General features: G+C 37.6%; 1 protein-coding gene across 1 annotated transcript in view; it reads right to left on the bottom strand.

Annotated features, from left to right (window-relative positions):
* LOC137408122 (putative leucine-rich repeat-containing protein DDB_G0290503) overlaps window positions 1-18471 on the bottom strand; it is a 70631-nt gene extending 52160 nt beyond the window's left edge. Inside the window, exons 1-6 of the mRNA XM_068094512.1 lie at window positions 18452-18471; window positions 11912-11985; window positions 6685-6752; window positions 5034-5209; window positions 3464-3580; window positions 2223-2362 (exon numbers count right to left, since the gene is read on the bottom strand). Coding sequence (XP_067950613.1) covers window positions 2223-2362; window positions 3464-3580; window positions 5034-5209; window positions 6685-6752; window positions 11912-11984 — 574 coding nt within the window. The 5' untranslated portion in view covers window position 11985; window positions 18452-18471. The remainder of the gene's footprint in view (window positions 1-2222; window positions 2363-3463; window positions 3581-5033; window positions 5210-6684; window positions 6753-11911; window positions 11986-18451) is intronic.
* Between the last annotated feature and the right edge of the window lie 2035 nt (window positions 18472-20506).

Here is a 20506-nt window from a genome sequence, read left to right on the forward strand (position 1 = left end):
AAGAATTTTCTGCTGGCGAACTCCACAAAATGTACAAACAAGTCAATTGGTGTAAAAGTATAATCAATAGTTGAAAGTTAATGCAGTACACATAAATACATTAATCCTGTATTCGTGGAATCAACTTCCACCTTGCGTTATAATTATTTGCTATAATGAGTGATCAAATCATGTTGGGTCGAAATACCTTTTGACTAAATATCGACAGACCAAATGTCTATGGTCAAAATGTTGATACCCAGAAACTTTCATACTCTTCTCCACTTTGTTTTTTTTTTACAATTTATTCTTAATTCAACTTTATTTACTAAATTAACAGCACAAACTTTTGTTCTCCAAAATCAACATCCAGGACTCACTAAAATATTTTTAATTGTGTTTCAAACTTTGATCTGTATAAGTTGTTCGTGTAAATTAAAAATATATAGCGCATACTTACTTAAATATACAGTGCATACTTACCTGAATTGAACTCTAGAAGAAACTAAACAAAAACTAAAATTTCTGGATGTCATCATTTTAGCGGTCCATTGAATGGCAACACTGACCATCGACATTAAGTCATCAGAAATTCAGTCCGCAAACCCCAAGCGACTAGATGGAGAAAAATGTATTAGAATGCGGCCAATAGAAGCGCGTTTGTGTCGCATTCATGCTTTGGCTAATCACCAGCATCGAAATTGTATATCGTAAGTCTGTGTTTTGAACTGTATATCATGAGTTTGTGTTTTGAATTGTATATCATGAGTCTGTGTTTTGAATCGTATATCATAAGTCTGTGTTTTGAACTGTATATCATGAGTTTGTGTTTTGAATTGTATATCATGAGTCTGTGTTTTGAATCGTATATCATAAGTCTGTGTTTTGAACTGTATATCATGAGTTTGTGTTTTGAATTGTATATCATAAGTCTGTGTTTTGAACTGTATATCTTAAGCCTGTTTTTTGAATTGTATATCATAAGTCTGTGTTTTGAACTGTATATCTTAAACCTGTTTTTTGAAGAAAAAAAACTTGTCACAGTTTGGAGCATGGTGAGTATTTTTTATTTTTCTAATATCAAACTAATTGCTATAGAAAGAAATATAATGTTAATATTGATATATTGATATAAATACTTGGAAGTGGTTTTAAAATGTTGTCAGTTAACTTAAAACAACCTACACAGTGTTGTCTAGCGACGACTACATATGACTTTGGCATTTCTTTTAGTTAGTTGAAGGTTGTAGTGCCAGAGAGCAAAGCAGCATTGTGATAGAAACATAGAGTGTCGATATAGCAATGAACCAATAAGACTGACAGAAACATGGGAGCCCAAAAAGAAGAGACATACCATTCTTGGAGACATCTGTAAAAAGAAAAAGTAATTTGGGTGGCCTTTTTGTTTTTCATAGAAATGCTACCGCAGAAGCAGCGTAGTAGAGAGGAGATAATTCCATATGAATAACTCAATAGAATACAGTTAGACCTTGGCATACGAGCTTAACGCGTTCTGGGACCGAGCTCATATGCTCCCGTATGTTGATGCAATATCTAGATATATATTTATCAAAGTATGTCTGTCTGCATTCCGGCTATAGCTATTAAAATCCTGGAATAAAGAATCCGTACCAAAAAAGATTTGATCTCGGACTCTACCATTTGCCAGTCCGCCGCCCTACCCAATCGGCCATAGAGATTGAGTTGTTCCCTTGTCGATATAACTCACTATATGGTAGCACATATCCAACAGCTTTGATACCACCCAGGGTGATTGTGTAAGTAAGTGATTGTCATCAGTTTGCTTACTAAAATTTTCCATTGTCAATCGGCTAGGCTAATAGCAAGTGGCAGGCAACTCTCATCACTTCTCATTGTTTATAAGCTGGTTTTTAATATTCGGGCGACGCCGGGTAGCACAGCTAGTTTTTATATAAAGTAACTAAATACAGCTTGATCTGTTCCAATACTATGAAGAACTGACCTTGTTAGCCGACCTTATTAAAACCTTTATCAAACTGATGCGCCGAGAAAGACCGATGCTGTTCTCACAAGCGGCCATTTAATTGCCATCAAAAAACTGGCTCATATGCTCGTATCTAAAGTTTCTTTTACCACGAGGCAGTAATTTAATTGAAATTCTGCTCGGATCTCGATTTTCTCGTATGTTGGTGCACTCATATGTCGTGGTATGAATGTATATGTCAAAAGTTAGGTGGTAAACGCAGTGAATGAAAGTCTACCTTGTGAGGGCGAGGTCATGAGCTGCCTCTCTCTGTCAGCGAGTCTTTCTTTGAGCTTTTCAATCTCGCTATTAGCAGCCTGCAGCTGTGTTTCACTCTCAAAAGCTTTGTCATTGAGCAGCTGCTCCATGTCACGCAAACTAAGACAGATAGGGACACAGTGACAGGAAGTAACAGGTGACAGACGGGCCATAACAAACGAAAACTGACTATCATTGTCAATAACCGGCAGTGACAGCTAGCAACAGGTCACAAAACTGACAACAGAGATAGCTGCAAGTAGAGCGTAGTTGAGAGTGTTAGCGATGGGGGTATATGGTGTTACTTAGGCATGACATGATACAAACTGGAAGCAGGTGAGTATAGCTGGCGGATAGGGTGAGATAATGACAGCTATCAGCTGACACTGATTCTGCCACCATAGTTCTCATCTTATCAAGCAGTGCTCATCTTATTTGGATGCTTGTATGACGCTAATATGACAGTTTTTTTAATTCTACAACTTGATTAATGCGATTGATAAAATTTTAAAATCATGTAAATGAGAACACAAACTCGTCAACTGTTCTGGCAAGTATATAAGCGAGCGATTATTCTACAACTTGCCTTCCACGTTGCATATATGGTTTGGGAAAAACATAATAGACCAACTAGCTGCTTCCCAAAGGTTACATTGGTAAGGTTACATTGGTAAGGTTACAATGGTAAGGTTACAATGGTAAGGTTACAATGGTAAGGTTACAATGGTAAGGTTACAATGGTAAGGTTACAATGGTAAGGCTACAATGGTAAGATTACAAAGGTAAAGTTACAATGGTAAGGTTCATTCACAACAAGTGTTTTGGTCCCATCAGCGAGCTATATCATTTTTCTTGCTGTTGAAAAGATGAACAAGGAAAGGGTTTTGACTGTTTACATAGATATATCTACAAATTAGCAGAGCTAACTTGGATGCATTTTACACCCGATGGTTAGTATTCATGACTCCTCTTCTAAACTCCATTTGTATGTAAAATCTTCGGTCAACTTGAGCCTGCAGGCTTCCCATATTAAACGCTATAGATATCCTGATTTTTTTCAGAAACCAGCACCTCTGACAGCCAAACCATGACTCGAGTGATTATTTGGTAGAAATCTCATTTGTTTCTTTTTGTATCTTTAGTATTGTTGATCAAGTGCCCGAATGAAAAGAGGTCACCCAAATAGGCAAAGAAAAAGAATAAATGACATAAAACTGGCACCTGTTTTGGGAGTCGGCGAGCTTTTCCTTAAGAGAGTGTAACTCCATAGTGACCTGCGAGGACCTATCCTTGTGAACCTGCTGCTCTAATTCCTGAATGTGGTTCTCATATCCAGACCTGTGTGTTCAATAGAGTCAATAAAATAATAGCAAAGATGTTCATTAGATAAATCGTAATGTATTGTTGGACGCTGACCATGCGGGTCTTGTGCTGTGACAGTACATGGTCAGTGCTTGTTCGAAACACAAAAGACAAAACGCGAATCTATGAGCCTTTCAAACTGTTAAAACAAAAATAAATAAAATATTAAGAAAATATTAGTCCTGCAATATTTTCATCACTCCCAACACATCCGTGTTGCCCCGGTGATGCCATCTTTAATGCATTCACACAGTATACGAATAATAGGCGAGAGGACAACCCCAACATAACAGTGGACTCTTGTCATATGACTTCAATTCGTTCCGGTTTTGTCATCGTACGCCGAAAATCTCGTATAGAGTGGAATAGAAACCCATATTCCTTATCTGATGGAAACACCTCATGGCGAAAACCATCAAAATTTATATACATTGAAAATTAGTAACCGAACATTATGTCAACCTTAGTAACTTAGTGTATTCAGTAGTTATGATCTGCAAGAGAATTTAACATTTCAACGTACTATGTGCAGTACGTACCGTTGGGAGTTCTTACCTTTAAGTCAGACATATACATGTAATATGAGCGTTGAATTTAGTTTGAAGGAATTTAGCTTACTAAACACATAGGCCCTACTTCAAGCCAAATTTTAGTAGATATTTTACTAAACTTTGACTTCGTCATAGGCTAAAATTTTAGCACTTTCCGTTTCAAATTCATTTTTACTATAATTGATAATGAACAACACTGAACTGAGAGAGAGCGAGCATTGTTTTTCTTTCCAGCATTGCGAGAGAGATTTCAGTGAATAGCCTATCGGCATCTTCGTTATGTCGAGGTATTCAGCGTACTGACTGCCAAATTTTAATTTTTGAAAAAATCTTTGTCAATATCGTATGGCGAAAAACATGTCGAATGACGAGGACAAAAAAACATTACACGGCGAAAAAAGTCGCATAACGGGGACATTGTAGCCCGGGTGTGCACTGTATTGCGATACATTGTGTACCAGACATAGACTCATAGACATAGACTCCTGAACATAAATAATGTGAAACGAGAGCCGCTGTATTGAAAACTGGTAGCGATGAACGACCCAAATAGACCAACGAGTGTGTAAAAGGTGGCTAACACTAATTTTGGTCTTGACACGAGCGATGAAAATTTACCAGCAGTAAGGCTGATGTGATGCCGGATGATTTTTTTATTTTCCATCAGATAGGAGGGTTTTTAGGAACTAGATGAAGCTTTGAAGCCAAACATTCAGCCAAAAAATGTGGAAACACACAGCATTTATGCGGACTCACAGACAGACAATGATAAAGGTGGTATTAATATAGATGAATATTGGTTATATACAACCTTCTCAGACTATATACGTGAATGTGATAGCCTTAGAAAGTGAGCGGGAGGTAGAACTATGTCTTACATCATCTGCTCCCAAGTGTCTTGTTTCCTTTGAAACTCTTCATGGATGCTTTGAAGCTGCACTCGAAGGTCGATGTTGACCTTGAGCGTGTCATCCTTGTTGATGCCCTTCTGCTGCTCGAGGAAGTATATTCGCAACTTGAGGTCAAAATTCTCCTTCTCTAGCTTTTCTATTTGCTGTAAGATATGAACATTTCAAAGCTGTTTCCAGACACTTATTCATGGCTAGTTGAAGGAGTTGCTATGAGAAGAACACACAACATGGACGCTACAATCAAGGGAGAGTGTTTGCCAGGGTTAGAAAAAACCACGGTTTTTATGAAAAAACCAGGGTTTTTCGTATAAACCGGTTTTTATGGTTTAAACTGGTTTTTATAATTTTACTAAGATTTTTGGAATTTTAAGTCTAATTAACATCACTTACTATAGCTGCATGATTGAGCATTGAACATACCTATGTGATATCATCTATTAAAGATGGTACTGTGGGAGTTGTTATGGGGAAAAAGAGAGAAGACATGAAAATGAATGAATCTTTAATCAAACATGATTGATGAAATACCGAGCAGAAATCTTAAGACATAAAGTGAATATTTTACATACAGCTCTATGTATAAGTAGGAATTTTAATCCAAGTGATTAGTTGCGTGGTAGTGTAGAGCAGAGCATAATGCAGATGCATTGCTTGTGTTTGGAGCAGTGGCAGATGACTCAACTTCTATCCCCTGAATACTAACATCACTGTCTAAGCTGGTGTTTTCAGCTTGACATTTTGCTACGTGAGCTTTAATCCTATCTGCGTGACCTCACGTTACGACAGCACATCTATTACATTTTGCCGTAAAACCTTTACCTTTTGCAGTTCGAGTGAAAAACTGCCAAACAGGATCCTGTTTGCGAGGCGTGTTGGAAATTTGAGACACAATTTTAAATTTTCAAAACACAAAAAACTTGATAAACTGAATTCTAACAATCCAACTACTTTGGCTTGCGCCCAATAAATGAAATATTAGTTTGCAAACTTGAAGCTTTTGCCCAAAAGGATTTTATTGCTTTAATTTCTAATTATAAGTAATCCTTTCTCACTGGCCAGACTTGAGAAATTATTCATTCATTATTAGAGACGATGATTGGATTAGTATATTTCACATGGTTTTTACATTTCATCATTAAAGAGATCATTATATCACTTGATAAAAGCAATTGAAAATTAAATTCACTAGGATTTCATGTAGTTTCAACTTGAGCTCTGCCATCACTTAACTACTGTGTCCTAAATAAACTTCCACAGTTGATAATTACATATAATTGCATTTCTATCGCACATGAACCACTAGGAGCTTAAAATATTATGTTTTTCACAAAAAATAATGAAAAACCGAAAAAACCATAACAACCGGTTTTTTCGGCTGGCTTAAACTGAGCCAGCCCTGGTGTATATATGTATATAAACATGTATAGTATATACTATACTGTATAGTATATAATATAAAACATATATACTAAACATGTATATACTATACATGTATATACTATACATGTATATACTATACATGTATATACATTACATGTATAGTATATACATGTATAGCGTGTGAGATTCAAGGAAATGTCTAGAATCAGCAAGTTCAAAACTAACCAACTAAACCAACCTGCTCAACGTCTTTGACAGACCTCTTTCTGATAGGAGACATCCTACCACTGCTTGCCTTCTCCACCACTACAACAAGCTGAGTTTTTAAACACATGCTTGATGGCTAGGACAAGTGTGTATCTACTATTCTCTGACACATGTTTTATGGCTAGGACAAGTGTGTATCTACTATTCTCTGACACATGTTTTATGGCTAGGACAAGTGTGTATCTACTATTCTCTGACACATGCTTTATGGCTAGGACAAGTGTGTATCTACTATTCTCTGACACATGTTTTATGGCTAGGACAAGTGTGTATCTACTATTCTCTGACACATGCTTGATGGCTAGGACAAGTGTGTATCTACTATTCTCTGACACATGTTTTATGGCTAGGACAAGTGTGTATCTACTATTCTCTGACACATGCTTTATGGCTAGGACAAGTGTGTATCTACTATTCTCTGACACATGTTTTATGGCTAGGACAAGTGTGTATCTACTATTCTCTGACACATGTTTTATGGCTAGGACAAGTGTGTATCTACTATTCTCTGACACATGTTTTATGGCTAGGACAAGTGTGTATCTACTATTCTCTGACACATGCTTTATGGCTAGGACAAGTGTGTATCTACTATTCTCTGACACATGTTTTATGGCTAGGACAAGTGTGTATCTACTATTCTCTGACACATGTTTTATGGCTAGGACAAGTGTGTATCTACTATTCTCTGACACATGTTTTATGGCTAGGACAAGTGTGTATCTACTATTCTCTGACACATGCTTTATGGCTAGGACAAGTGTGTATCTACTATTCTCTGACACATGTTTTATGGCTAGGACAAGTGTGTATCTACTATTCTCTGACACATGTTTTATGGCTAGGACAAGTGTGTATCTACTATTCTCTGACACATGTTTTATGGCTAGGACAAGTGTGTATCTACTATTCTCTGACACATGTTTTATGGCTAGGACAAGTGTGTATCTACTATTCTCTGACACATGTTTTATGGCTAGGACAAGTGTGTATCTACTATTCTCTGACACATGTTTTATGGCTAGGACAAGTGTGTATCTACTATTCTCTGACACATGTTTTATGGCTAGGACAAGTGTGTATCTACTATTCTCTGACACATGTTTTATGGCTAGGACAAGTGTGTATCTACTATTCTCTGGCACATGTTTTATGGCTAGGACAAGTGTGTATCTACTATTCTCTGACACATGTTTTATGGCTAGGACAAGTGTGTATCTACTATTCTCTGACACATGTTTTATGGCTAGGACAAGTGTGTATCTACTATTCTCTGACACATGTTTTATGGCTAGGACAAGTGTGTATCTACTATTCTCTGACACATGTTTTATGGCTAGGACAAGTGTGTATCTACTATTCTCTGACACATGTTTTATGGCTAGGACAAGTGTGTATCTACTATTCTCTGGCACATGTTTTATGGCTAGGACAAGTGTGTATCTACTATTCTCTGACACATGTTTTATGGCTAGGACAAGTGTGTATCTACTATTCTCTGACACATGTTTTATGGCTAGGACAAGTGTGTATCTACTATTCTCTGACACATGTTTTATGGCTAGGACAAGTGTGTATCTACTATTCTCTGACACATGTTTTATGGCTAGGACAAGTGTGTATCCACTATTCTCTGACACATGTTTTATGGCTAGGACAAGTGTGTATCTACTATTCTCTGACACATGTTTTATGGCTAGGACAAGTGTGTATCTACTATTCTCTGACACATGTTTTATGGCTAGGACAAGTGTGTATCTACTATTCTCTGACACATGTTTTATGGCTAGGACAAGTGTGTATCTACTATTCTCTGACACATGCTTGATGGCTAGGACAAGTGTGTATCTACTATTCTCTGACACATGTTTTATGGCTAGGACAAGTGTGTATCTACTATTCTCTGACACATTTTTTATGGCTAGGACAAGTGTGTATCTACTATTCTCTGACACATGTTTTATGGCTAGGACAAGTGTGTATCTACTATTCTCTGACACATGTTTTATGGCTAGGACAAGTGTGTATCTACTATTCTCTGACACATGTTTTATGGCTAGGACAAGTGTGTATCTACTATTCTCTGACACATGCTTGATGGCTAGGACAAGTGTGTATCTACTATTCTCTGACACATGTTTTATGGCTAGGACAAGTGTGTATCTACTATTCTCTGACACATGCTTGATGGCTAGGACAAGTGTGTATCTACTATTCTCTGACACATGTTTTATGGCTAGGACAAGTGTGTATCTACTATTCTCTGACACATGCTTGATGGCTAGGACAAGTGTGTATCTACTATTCTCTGACACATGTTTTATGGCTAGGACAAGTGTGTATCTACTATTCTCTGACACATGTTTTATGGCTAGGACAAGTGTGTATCTACTATTCTCTGACACATGTTTTATGGCTAGGACAAGTGTGTATCTACTATTCTCTGACACATGTTTTATGGCTAGGACAAGTGTGTATCTACTATTCTCTGACACATGTTTTATGGCTAGGACAAGTGTGTATCTACTATTCTCTGGCACATGTTTTATGGCTAGGACAAGTGTGTATCTACTATTCTCTGACACATGTTTTATGGCTAGGACAAGTGTGTATCTACTATTCTCTGACACATGCTTGATGGCTAGGACAAGTGTGTATCTACTATTCTCTGGCACATGTTTTATGGCTAGGACAAGTGTGTATCTACTATTCTCTGACACATGTTTTATGGCTAGGACAAGTGTGTATCTACTATTCTCTGACACATGTTTTATGGCTAGGACAAGTGTGTATCTACTATTCTCTGACACATGTTTTATGGCTAGGACAAGTGTGTATCTACTATTCTCTGACACATGTTTTATGGCTAGGACAAGTGTGTATCTACTATTCTCTGACACATGTTTTATGGCTAGGACAAGTGTGTATCTACTATTCTCTGGCACATGTTTTATGGCTAGGACAAGTGTGTATCTACTATTCTCTGACACATGTTTTATGGCTAGGACAAGTGTGTATCTACTATTCTCTGACACATGTTTTATGGCTAGGACAAGTGTGTATCTACTATTCTCTGACACATGTTTTATGGCTAGGACAAGTGTGTATCTACTATTCTCTGACACATGTTTTATGGCTAGGACAAGTGTGTATCTACTATTCTCTGACACATGTTTTATGGCTAGGACAAGTGTGTATCTACTATTCTCTGACACATGTTTTATGGCTAGGACAAGTGTGTATCTACTATTCTCTGACACATGTTTTATGGCTAGGACAAGTGTGTATCTACTATTCTCTGACACATGTTTTATGGCTAGGACAAGTGTGTATCTACTATTCTCTGACACATGTTTTATGGCTAGGACAAGTGTGTATCTACTATTCTCTGACACATGTTTTATGGCTAGGACAAGTGTGTATCTACTATTCTCTGACACATGCTTGATGGCTAGGACAAGTGTGTATCTACTATTCTCTGACACATGTTTTATGGCTAGGACAAGTGTGTATCTACTATTCTCTGACACATGTTTTATGGCTAGGACAAGTGTGTATCTACTATTCTCTGACACATGCTTGATGGCTAGGACAAGTGTGTATCTACTATTCTCTGACACATGCTTGATGGCTAGGACAAGTGTGTATCTACTATTCTCTGACACATGTTTTATGGCTAGGACAAGTGTGTATCTACTATTCTCTGACACATGTTTTATGGCTAGGACAAGTGTGTATCTACTATTCTCTGACACATGTTTTATGGCTAGGACAAGTGTGTATCTACTATTCTCTGACACATGTTTTATGGCTAGGACAAGTGTGTATCTACTATTCTCTGACACATGTTTTATGGCTAGGACAAGTGTGTATCTACTATTCTCTGACACATGTTTTATGGCTAGGACAAGTGTGTATCTACTATTCTATGATGAACTCATGACATCAGTTTCTCTGATAAACTGCATTTACTAATATGCAGTTTATTTTTCTGTATTGTTTCTGTTGATGAAAATAAATACACACGCCTGCCCGCCCTCACACACACACACACACATTGTTACACAGCAGCGCTATTAATTAAGAAAACCTTAAAAGCCGCGAGCCGCTAATAAATTTCCAACTAGTGTAAAAATAATAGATATATTACAAATGTAAGGCGTTGCAGGTGATATATGCCTTAGTTTGTTTTACGTGTTTCTATGGAAGTGCCGTAGTTTTGTGCGCGACCCGAAGCGTGTCATGCTCTTTAGGCCGTAAGGCTGTATTGTCAACGTCCATATGCCAATTTCTAATCGTCAATATCATAAAACCAGATTTCTGGGAGCTAAAATAATGGCACTACTTTATTGCAATAGCAAACAAGCCAAGGTGAACCGATTCGTAATGATATGTTATGTATATATGACATAACATTATGTCATACCCTATGTTGTCCTTCTTATATAGTGAGAGCCACTTTTAAATTTTAGGCCAGCCCATTAACTGACATAGAATTATGATAGTTCTAAACCACCAAGTCAGTCAAATTACTTAAAATTTATGAGTGGCCCATACCATATAAAAACTTTCGAATTAGATTCTCAGGGAGAAATCCGTGAATTCTGTTCCGCGTAAAGATGGCAAGTTTATCTCAAATAATGCTATTATAAAACTACTAACATTTGGTTAGTTGAACTCTTGTTACAGTGAATGATTTTATCAATTTCCAGTAATGTTTTTACAACCAGACATTATGTAATACGCATAGCAGGCTGTGCCAAGCCTGACATGAGCCTAACAAGTGCTCTAATAATAACTGTAGCTAGCAATAGGGTCAGCCAGCCAAAGCAATCAATCTCTCAATCAAATGACAAAATATAAAGGTTGTAAGGTTGTATTAAAAAGGAATTTGTAGGGATTCAGACAGTGGAGGCCCAATCAGGCGTAAGTAGCTCTTATGCAATACAGGGGCAGCACGCCTGTTATTGCTGAGCCCATTAAAATTGAAAGGAGTGAGACAGGTTTTGAACACCCACCACTCCACTCACCCCTCACTAGGGGGTCAGCACCTACCTATCAATTGTAGCAATGTATGTAAAACCCAAACATAATGCTGATGAAATGAGTGAAGGCCTACTGCGTATTGAGATGTCTAACAGCATTGGTCACAGAGGCGCAACCGTAACTAGACCAGTGAGTACATTTGGTAAACTTACACCCGAGCGTGCCATCCGACTTCTGCATGTGTTCATATGTCGTGGTAATATCTGGGAGTAAAGCCGGGTCCATGCTGCAACAGACACCATGTATCGTCATCACACTGGTGTACGATAGTCTCCTACAGATGAACTTTGTAAATTCACCATTTGCTATCATGGTTCACATTTGACAACCAAGCCAAAAGATTTTCTCTGTCTCACGCGTCTTCTATACCTATGTTTCCTGTCGTGAATGATGACCAATAATGGACACCATTCAAGTAGTGTCAGAGTTATTGAGCTAGGAATTACAAGACAGCTGAAACAGAGGTCAACAATTAGGCAAGAGAAGTGTTCAGTATAGAAATCGGCTTCCTGTCGTTAAAGCAATCCAGTATTCACACCTAATCAGTTTTTGGCACAAAACCTGAGAAAGAACTATCAAATCAATCAGAATTAATTAAGAAGCGATAGGATTGGATGAGAGGTGTAATTACTTCTCCTTGGCTAATCAAGTATTACCAGGTTAGTAACATTATCAAGGTTCTTATCATACGATATACAATTCTATGCAATGTAATAGAACGAAATATGATATAAACAAGATATATTCCTAGTCGCAACAGTCTCATACTGAAAAGCAGCTACTAGATTAGAATAAAACTATCTCTATGAGGCACTAGTCATCTCGTAAGGGTGCATAACCCCGCTGTAAGCCACGGTATTCACGAGACTTCATCATAACCCACGCTGTAAGCCACGGTATTCACGAGACTTCATTCTCATGATGAAATAGATATAATTGTTGCTAGAGGGATAGAAGCTTGTTCTGGAAGACCATATAAAGATTTATAGATAAAACCCATCGTACTGAGTCTAAGAGCAAAAGTAGAAGGAGACCGGGGCTGATGAAAGTGAACAAGAAACCAACGGTAACTAGCAGGATAGCTTACTTTACTCACCACAGCTTGCCAAAGGTCTGGCCGCGGTACATTGCACCTGCAGAACCAGGTGCAATTCTATAAAAATTTAAGCCAACTATTTGTAATGATGAAGGATAGAATGTGAGACAAACTTATGTTTTTCCTCAAAGAGTGCCCATCAGACACAGCGCCAATCACCAGCAGGTGTTTCGCCTCTAATTAGAACACAAAGTTCAACATGAGAACGGCTGACCAAAATTAAACTTTGACCTAAAAGAGCGGTGCCCTGGGCAGGCAGCTACATACTGTACATATGTTCCAAAAATCAGGTCTGGAATAATCAATCGTGATAGTATGTAATATGCACCATGGTGGAACAGGAATGCTCCAGTCACCAGTGGGTCTGTATCGATTTACTGACTCGACTATTTGCGACTGGTTGTAAATCAAACTGAATTATTTGATTTTAAACAATGTTAGCACAGTTTTTATCACAATTGCAATACGGATGGCTGTGGTCATCTTGCATTTGGTCAAGGTGTGACAAATGGAAGATAAATTAACACCAACAGGTTTATAACTACTTTATGAGAGAGTTAAAAATAGCAGCTGATAACACATCTATCTATTAACAGTCTGTAATAATTTGAGGTTCGAGGAGGCCTGACAATTCATGAAAATGAGTCTCTGTGATAATCCGAGGGAATCATCTACGATAGACTATAGAGACAATCTTGTCTACTTTGGGTGCTGCCTCCCAATAGCTTTTATGCATTTTCCCTACTTTTCAGAATATCATTGTCAAAATCAACACACTCCTCGACACAATAAGATGATAAAGGTAGATACTGGGATAGATTTATCAACGCAATATGTAGATATATCCCTTACCCTGCTAGGCAAGCATGCCTGCTTTCACTCCCTCGGCAAAACTGACACCGACTACTACTAGGATTAGATGCATACACCGAATCGATTTCAGGAATTATTGATATGTTGTGAATGTGAGACAGGGATGCATTGTCTTGGTGCCTGAGGTGACAGCCCTTAAACTAGGCTCATCAACAGTAATTAGCATAACATTATTACTCATCTTCGTACACACTCGGGGACTCTTCAGAAGTGCAATGAATTGCCTATTGTTTCCTGTTTGCTTGTTGAATTATACCGCATCATGTAATCGTGGAAGCGTAACCGGTGCTTTGTTCCCAGGAGTTCTCTCCACTTGGCATAATATAGATTAGTGGATGCTATATAATTGAGCAAGATTTAGTTAGGAAACACCAGGCCAGCGGCTGTCTATTGTAATTGTTTGAGTATCAATTCAGTAATTTTAATAAAAATCAACAGTAAAATTATTTTCAATAAAATCACAATCAATCAACAATGAAATTTGGAATTACGGATATACCAAAACTTCATGATTAATACGATGACATAACGATACACCATATATATATATACATGACAATACCTTTTTATCCATTGATTTTTCGTTGCATCATATATAAAACAATTTTACTATAGAAATTCTTATGAACTACCCAATAAAAATATATATATATAAAATACAATGCCTCTTCCTAAACAAGGCAATTTACTGAAATATTGGTATTTACTAAGATAATGAACTGGCCCAAAAGAAGCTGACAGAAGTGTTAACTCTCACACATCACATCAAGCAATATTTACAAAACATTTGATCGCCCGCACTGTCACAACCATACCATATACTTTATGGCTTACAACTCTAAGCAACCTTACGAGGCTGAGAGGAAGGGCGATGTTATCTAAGATCAGACAATTGCTACATCAACCTGCTTCCTCCCAGGCTGTTCACCTTACCTTAGCTATAGGGAAACACTCAATACTCATGCTCTACCGGAGAACAGAGCAGAGCAGTTGCTGTCCATGATCAATGAGATGGCTGGAGTCGGTCAGCGCTGCCTAATGATCATTAGCTACCTGCGCTCAGACCTGCCACAAGCACTCACAATAACGGGATGTAAAATCACTCAGGCGTCTCTATTCGGGCTCACTGCCACTATTGAAATCACTCGCAATTACCCAGCACAAATAGTGCATTGAGGAGTTTTGTGTATTTAACCAACAGAATGGCTATGCCAACACATACCCGAAGAGCAGCGAATGGAAAACTATTCATGTAGCCGCTGTCAGCAACTGCATCAACAAATATGTGCACTGCAACCGAGTGCTGCCGCCGAGTGAGGAGTGACAAGTGCCGGAAGGGCTTGTGACAGAAATATTCCACCAATGTAACTTATTCACTCTTGATTTAATTGACTCGGTCAACAACACCACCTATGGCCACCTGCCGTCGCTGACAGACATAACACCACGCTGACAGACACAACACCACGCTGACAGACACAAAACCACGTTGACAGGCACAACACCATGCTGACAGACACAACACCACGTTGACAGGCACAACACCACCCTGAGAGACACAACACCACGCTGACAGATGCAACACCACGCTGACAGATGCAACACCACGCTGAGGGACACAACACCAAGAGAATTATAAGCAGTTATCTAAGGTCATCAATAAGCTAATAAGTTCAACTCATGAACTGTATAGAAAACCTTCCAGTTTTTGGATTAAAGCAGGTGTATAAATGCAATCTTGAACCAGCCAGAGAGAGTAAGACTTAAACCATAACTGCCACGTACAACCTTGATCGTATTTTCAAGGTAAATCAGACACGCGATATGGTATAATCGCGTGACTGACACGCAATCAGATTGCGATTTTGTACTCAAAATAAAGATTGGTCCACTAACTTTCAGAGTAATGAAGGTGTTTTTACAGCGTTTTAATATCGGCCTCGAAAACAACACCATCGGCACAACAAGCTCCGCCCATAAATATGTGATGTTCGTTAGCTTTTTAGGAACGGAAGTTAGGGATGTTTAGTCCGATTGAAAATGATAAAGATGGTTGTCTTAAAACCCATTATTATCTAAATTCAGCCTTCAAAGTACTTTCAGTATTTTCTGAAAGGTAGATAAGCTATTTAAAATTGCATATTTAAAAATGAGCTCAAAAAAGCGCGACAACGACGCTAGCTTATGATAAAATCGCCCTTTTTTGGGGGCTCATTTTTCTCAGCGTTCAGCTTATTAAACATCAGGTAACACGCTATAAGCAATTTTAAATAGTTTATCTACCTTTCATAAAAGACTGAGATTATTTTACAGGCTGAATTTAGATAATAATGGATTTTAAGACAACCATCTCTATCATTCTAAATCAGACTAAACATCCCTAACTTCCATTCCTAAAAAGCTAGGCTACGTCACATATTTATGGGCGGAGCTTGTTGTGCCGATTGTGTTGTTTTCGAGACGGATTTTAAAACACTAAAAAAGCCGTCATGACTTTGAAGGTTAGTGGACCAATCTTTATTTTGAGTACAAAATCGGAATCAGCGTGTCTGATTTATCTAGTATATACGTTAAAATTTGTACGTGACAGTTATGGTTTAAAAGGCCACCTAACGAAACCGAATTTAGTTGTTAGAATGTTTAGCAAACGCGTGATATTTACAATTATGAGAAATTGTCCTTTCTATTATACGACAACTCCTTTACAATAACAATTTTCCTAGGCCACATCTGAGTTTGCCTTGGTAGTATTCAGTATATCCTATGTGTAAAACCCAACAAAACAGCTACTCATGCTTTCGGATTCTGCTCGAAATAAACCATAAGTAAGATGGCAGCTTTGAGTTAGACTACTTTGGCGTGAGTGAGTATGAAATTTCTCGTGGATCAATACGCAAAATAAAGCAATAACATTACAAATATTTTATTCCTTTGCTTCACCCCTTCAAATTATGTGAAGGTTTTTGTATACCTCCAACCAATCTTAGCTAATATGAACTAAGCAGTAAATCAAAACTGAATTTGTTTTTCTATTATAGGTAATCAGTAAGTACACCAGTTTCCTACAATAGGCTTTACCCGAGTACACTAGTTTTGTATATACAAATACAAAAAAAACACTGTATTTGACAAGGTGAGGGCAGAGATATTCATATACACACACTGGTGTCTTCTTACTTTTAGGTTGGTAAGCCATATTTCAAGTGTGATTATTTTAGGATTGCATTGCAGTATGAATTTAAATTATAATTTTCTCATGCAAATAGTTGAGGAAGATAAAGCAGCTAAAAAAGTTTTTGAGCCAATCATAGAGAAAAGAGGTGAAGTTAGAGCTGAAGTCTAGCTATGCTAGTAAAACTAAAAAAGAGAAAGCCCAGACTATGACGAAATTGGTAAAGGCTTGCACAGACCGACGGAGAGATGAATTAAAAAGAGAAAGCCCAGGCTATGACAAAATTGGTAAAGGCTTGCACAGACCGACGGAGAGATGAATTAAAAAGAGAAAGCCCAGACTATGACGAAATTGATAAAGGCTTGCACAGACCGACGGAGAGATGAATTAAAAAAAGAAAGCCCAGACTATGACGAAATTGGTAAAGGCTTGCACAGACCGACGGAGAGATGAATTAAAAAGAGAAAGCCCAGACTATGACGAAACTGGTAAAGGCTTGCACAGACCGACAGAGAGATGAATTAAAAAGAGAAAGCCCAGACAATGACGAAATTAGTAAAGGCTTGCACAGACCAACGGAGTGATGAATTAAAAAGAGAAAGCCCAGACAATGACGAAATTAGTAAAGGCTTGCACAGACCAACGGAGTGATGAATTAAAAAGCTCAACAGATGACTCCCAAATTTGCCTCTGAGACCAAAAAAGATTACATAATTAGATCAGATAAGATCATAATAGGATCAGATATTATTATTATCAAAAGATATATTATTCAGATAACTATCATTGACCACCTTCCTATGAATCTGCTAACAGAGATCATTCTATCAGAAGCATCATGAACTTATTTTATTAAAGCGCATTATACAAGCGAATGAATGGCACCTGTTAAAAAAAGTCTAGTTTGATTTGAGCATTATCTGAATACTTTATTTGCCAAATAAAGTCAATCATAAGGTTATCTATTATTTTTATGGAACAAAGGCTATACTCAACATACCTTTTGGCAGATATTTTATCTTCAAAGACCACATCCACAAATTTCTATCAAACAACTTCGGCGGTAGGACAGGTAACTAATTTCAAAGCTATCGAAACAAAAAAACTTGAGGAAATCCTAGCTGATATCAGGAAACATCTAAAATCGCAGCAGCAATTTTTTTGTATCTCAACTAAGATGTCCTTCAATTTAATGTTATTCAGTTTTCCAATAAACTTTGGTAATTTGAAAATACATAGGTTCCGTTATGCAATAACTTAACGCACTCAATGTCCCACAGAGCTGACAACTCCTTCGGGAATAAATAAAACAAGTCAAAACTAGACTGTCACTTGAACCAATAGTATTGAAGCATGATTGGAAGTGTGAGAAGCAAGTCTTTCATGTAGAGTCCCTGAAGCATACACCGGTGGCCATAGACCAGGATAATCGGACTAATGTAAAAGGAGAAAATGGTGGCAGTCATGCTAAGGCTTAACAACTGTCTAATTCTAAATGATGAAAAATGGAATATTTTGGACAATGGGCATGTTCTCACAGGATATTCTCACCTTCCTTGCAGATGCACTGTCTCCTCTTCTTGTTCCATCACTTTTTTTAAATCAGTAGTTAGCAAGCCTCCACGGCATTCAATGTTGTGTCACTCTGTGTCCTACTTGAGTGTAACTGTATGCTAACCATATAGGTGGTTTGCACTTTCGTAAAGAGGTCATTTGAGCAGTGTGATTGCTAGCACAGAGGACACTGAAACAATATAGATACTTTATAAATACTCTATAGATATACATGTAGATATTCTATAGATATACATGTAGATACTCTATACTACAATCTACATACTCGAGCTTAAAGGTTTTAGCTAAAATTGATGAGAAAGTTCTACTCGTAGAAAAAGTTGTACAAAAACTGACTTTTTGTTCTAGTTACAGTTAAATTAAGAGTTGTCTTCCTTCTGCAGACTGAGCATTTGCTGATGATATGATTACATACACAATGAAACATGCTTGCTTGAATAGACAAAAAGTTTCCAGATTTAAAGAAAAATGAAGAGCAGCAAAAAAATCAAGTCAACGTGTTATCCCATTTGAATTATTCTTACTTAGATTAACTAAAAATCGCACAATTCTGTCTGTCCCAATATTACTTTCCAAATGTTACAAACACAGTTGAACTCGAGTTGTAACAAAAATAGCAGGTAAAGTAGGTCTAAATTTGTTAACAATATAAAATTAAGAAGATTTGACAAGTGTTGCAAAGTGCTTGCAGTTTAAACAGTATCCTACTTAAAAGTTGTTTACCGGAATAATACTTGACAAATGATTCAATGAAAACATGAAAAACTACTACTAGGACATATGCTCAATAATCAATAACCAGTAAATTATCCCCACCCCCCACCCTCTTCGAGTCAGCAAATTTTTCTAGTATTTCGTGTAGTAATCCAAACCAAATGGAGAAAAACAGGCTGTTTTAGTAAGTAGTAATTTGGAGTTGCCTATGCCTATGTAATTATACTCATTGTATTGTATTGGAGTTGTCATACCATTAAATGCATCTATGGTTTGATTAAAATAAAGATTGCACGGTAACACATGGCGGCAGCGCGAACATTTTGTAAATTCTGATTGGTAATAAGTAATCCGGTGCAATCGAGTATGTCTAAGTTAAATCCTCCTAATTTCGATTTGGTTGATGTCAGTAAGTTCACAGAGTGGGTGAACACTTTTAATTTACACCGCCTTGCCTCTAAGCTAAATAAAGAAGATGGTGAGGTGCAAGTGGCGACGCTCTTGTACGTAAAGGGGAGAGACGCAAAAATGATATTCAGCAGCTTTACCTTCAATGAAGCTGGAGATAAGAAAAGCTATGCTAAAGTAAAGTTCTTTTACTCCACAGAAGAATTTGATACATCTAAGATCTCTATTTCAATTGAGGTCACAAACTCTACAGTAATTGAGCAAGAATTGCATTAGGGAATTGTATAGACTTGCTGCTGATGCAGAATTCGATAACAAGGACAAACAAATACGAGATAGGATAGTGGTTGGGATAATGGACAGAGAACTAGCTCGAAAGCTACAACTAGAGGCTGATCTAACATTAGATAAAGCTATAATGATGATCAAACAAACCGAACAAGTGAAGACAGAAATGAGCAGGCAGAAAGTGTCAGCAATAAGTCAACAAAGACCTGCTGAGAATGATGAATAGAAAACTGGTGGGAAAGGTAAACATGGCAGAAAGGGCCATTTACAGCAACAGAAAGCTGACCCGACTAATCACAAGTGTAAACGCTGTGGTAAAAGTCATCCACCAAGGAAGTGTCCTGCGTACGATTCACGATCCCATAAATGCAACAAGGATATTGGGCATCATGTTGTTTTACCCAGCTTAATGACGGTAATCAAGGACAACAACAACATAGGAACAGCAACGAGGTTGCAACCCATACTATTACTAGCAACAACAGTCCCACAGACTATTATTATTTCTGCGACACAGTGAAAGTTGAAGAGAATCTACAACAAACGAATGACAATCAGCCTTGGAATGTAGAGCTCCAATTTGATGATGTACCTACTACTTATCCAATTCAAGATTGACAC

This window comes from Watersipora subatra, chromosome 11 (genome assembly GCF_963576615.1).
Source record: "Watersipora subatra chromosome 11, tzWatSuba1.1, whole genome shotgun sequence".
NCBI lineage: Eukaryota > Metazoa > Bryozoa > Gymnolaemata > Cheilostomatida > Watersiporidae > Watersipora > Watersipora subatra.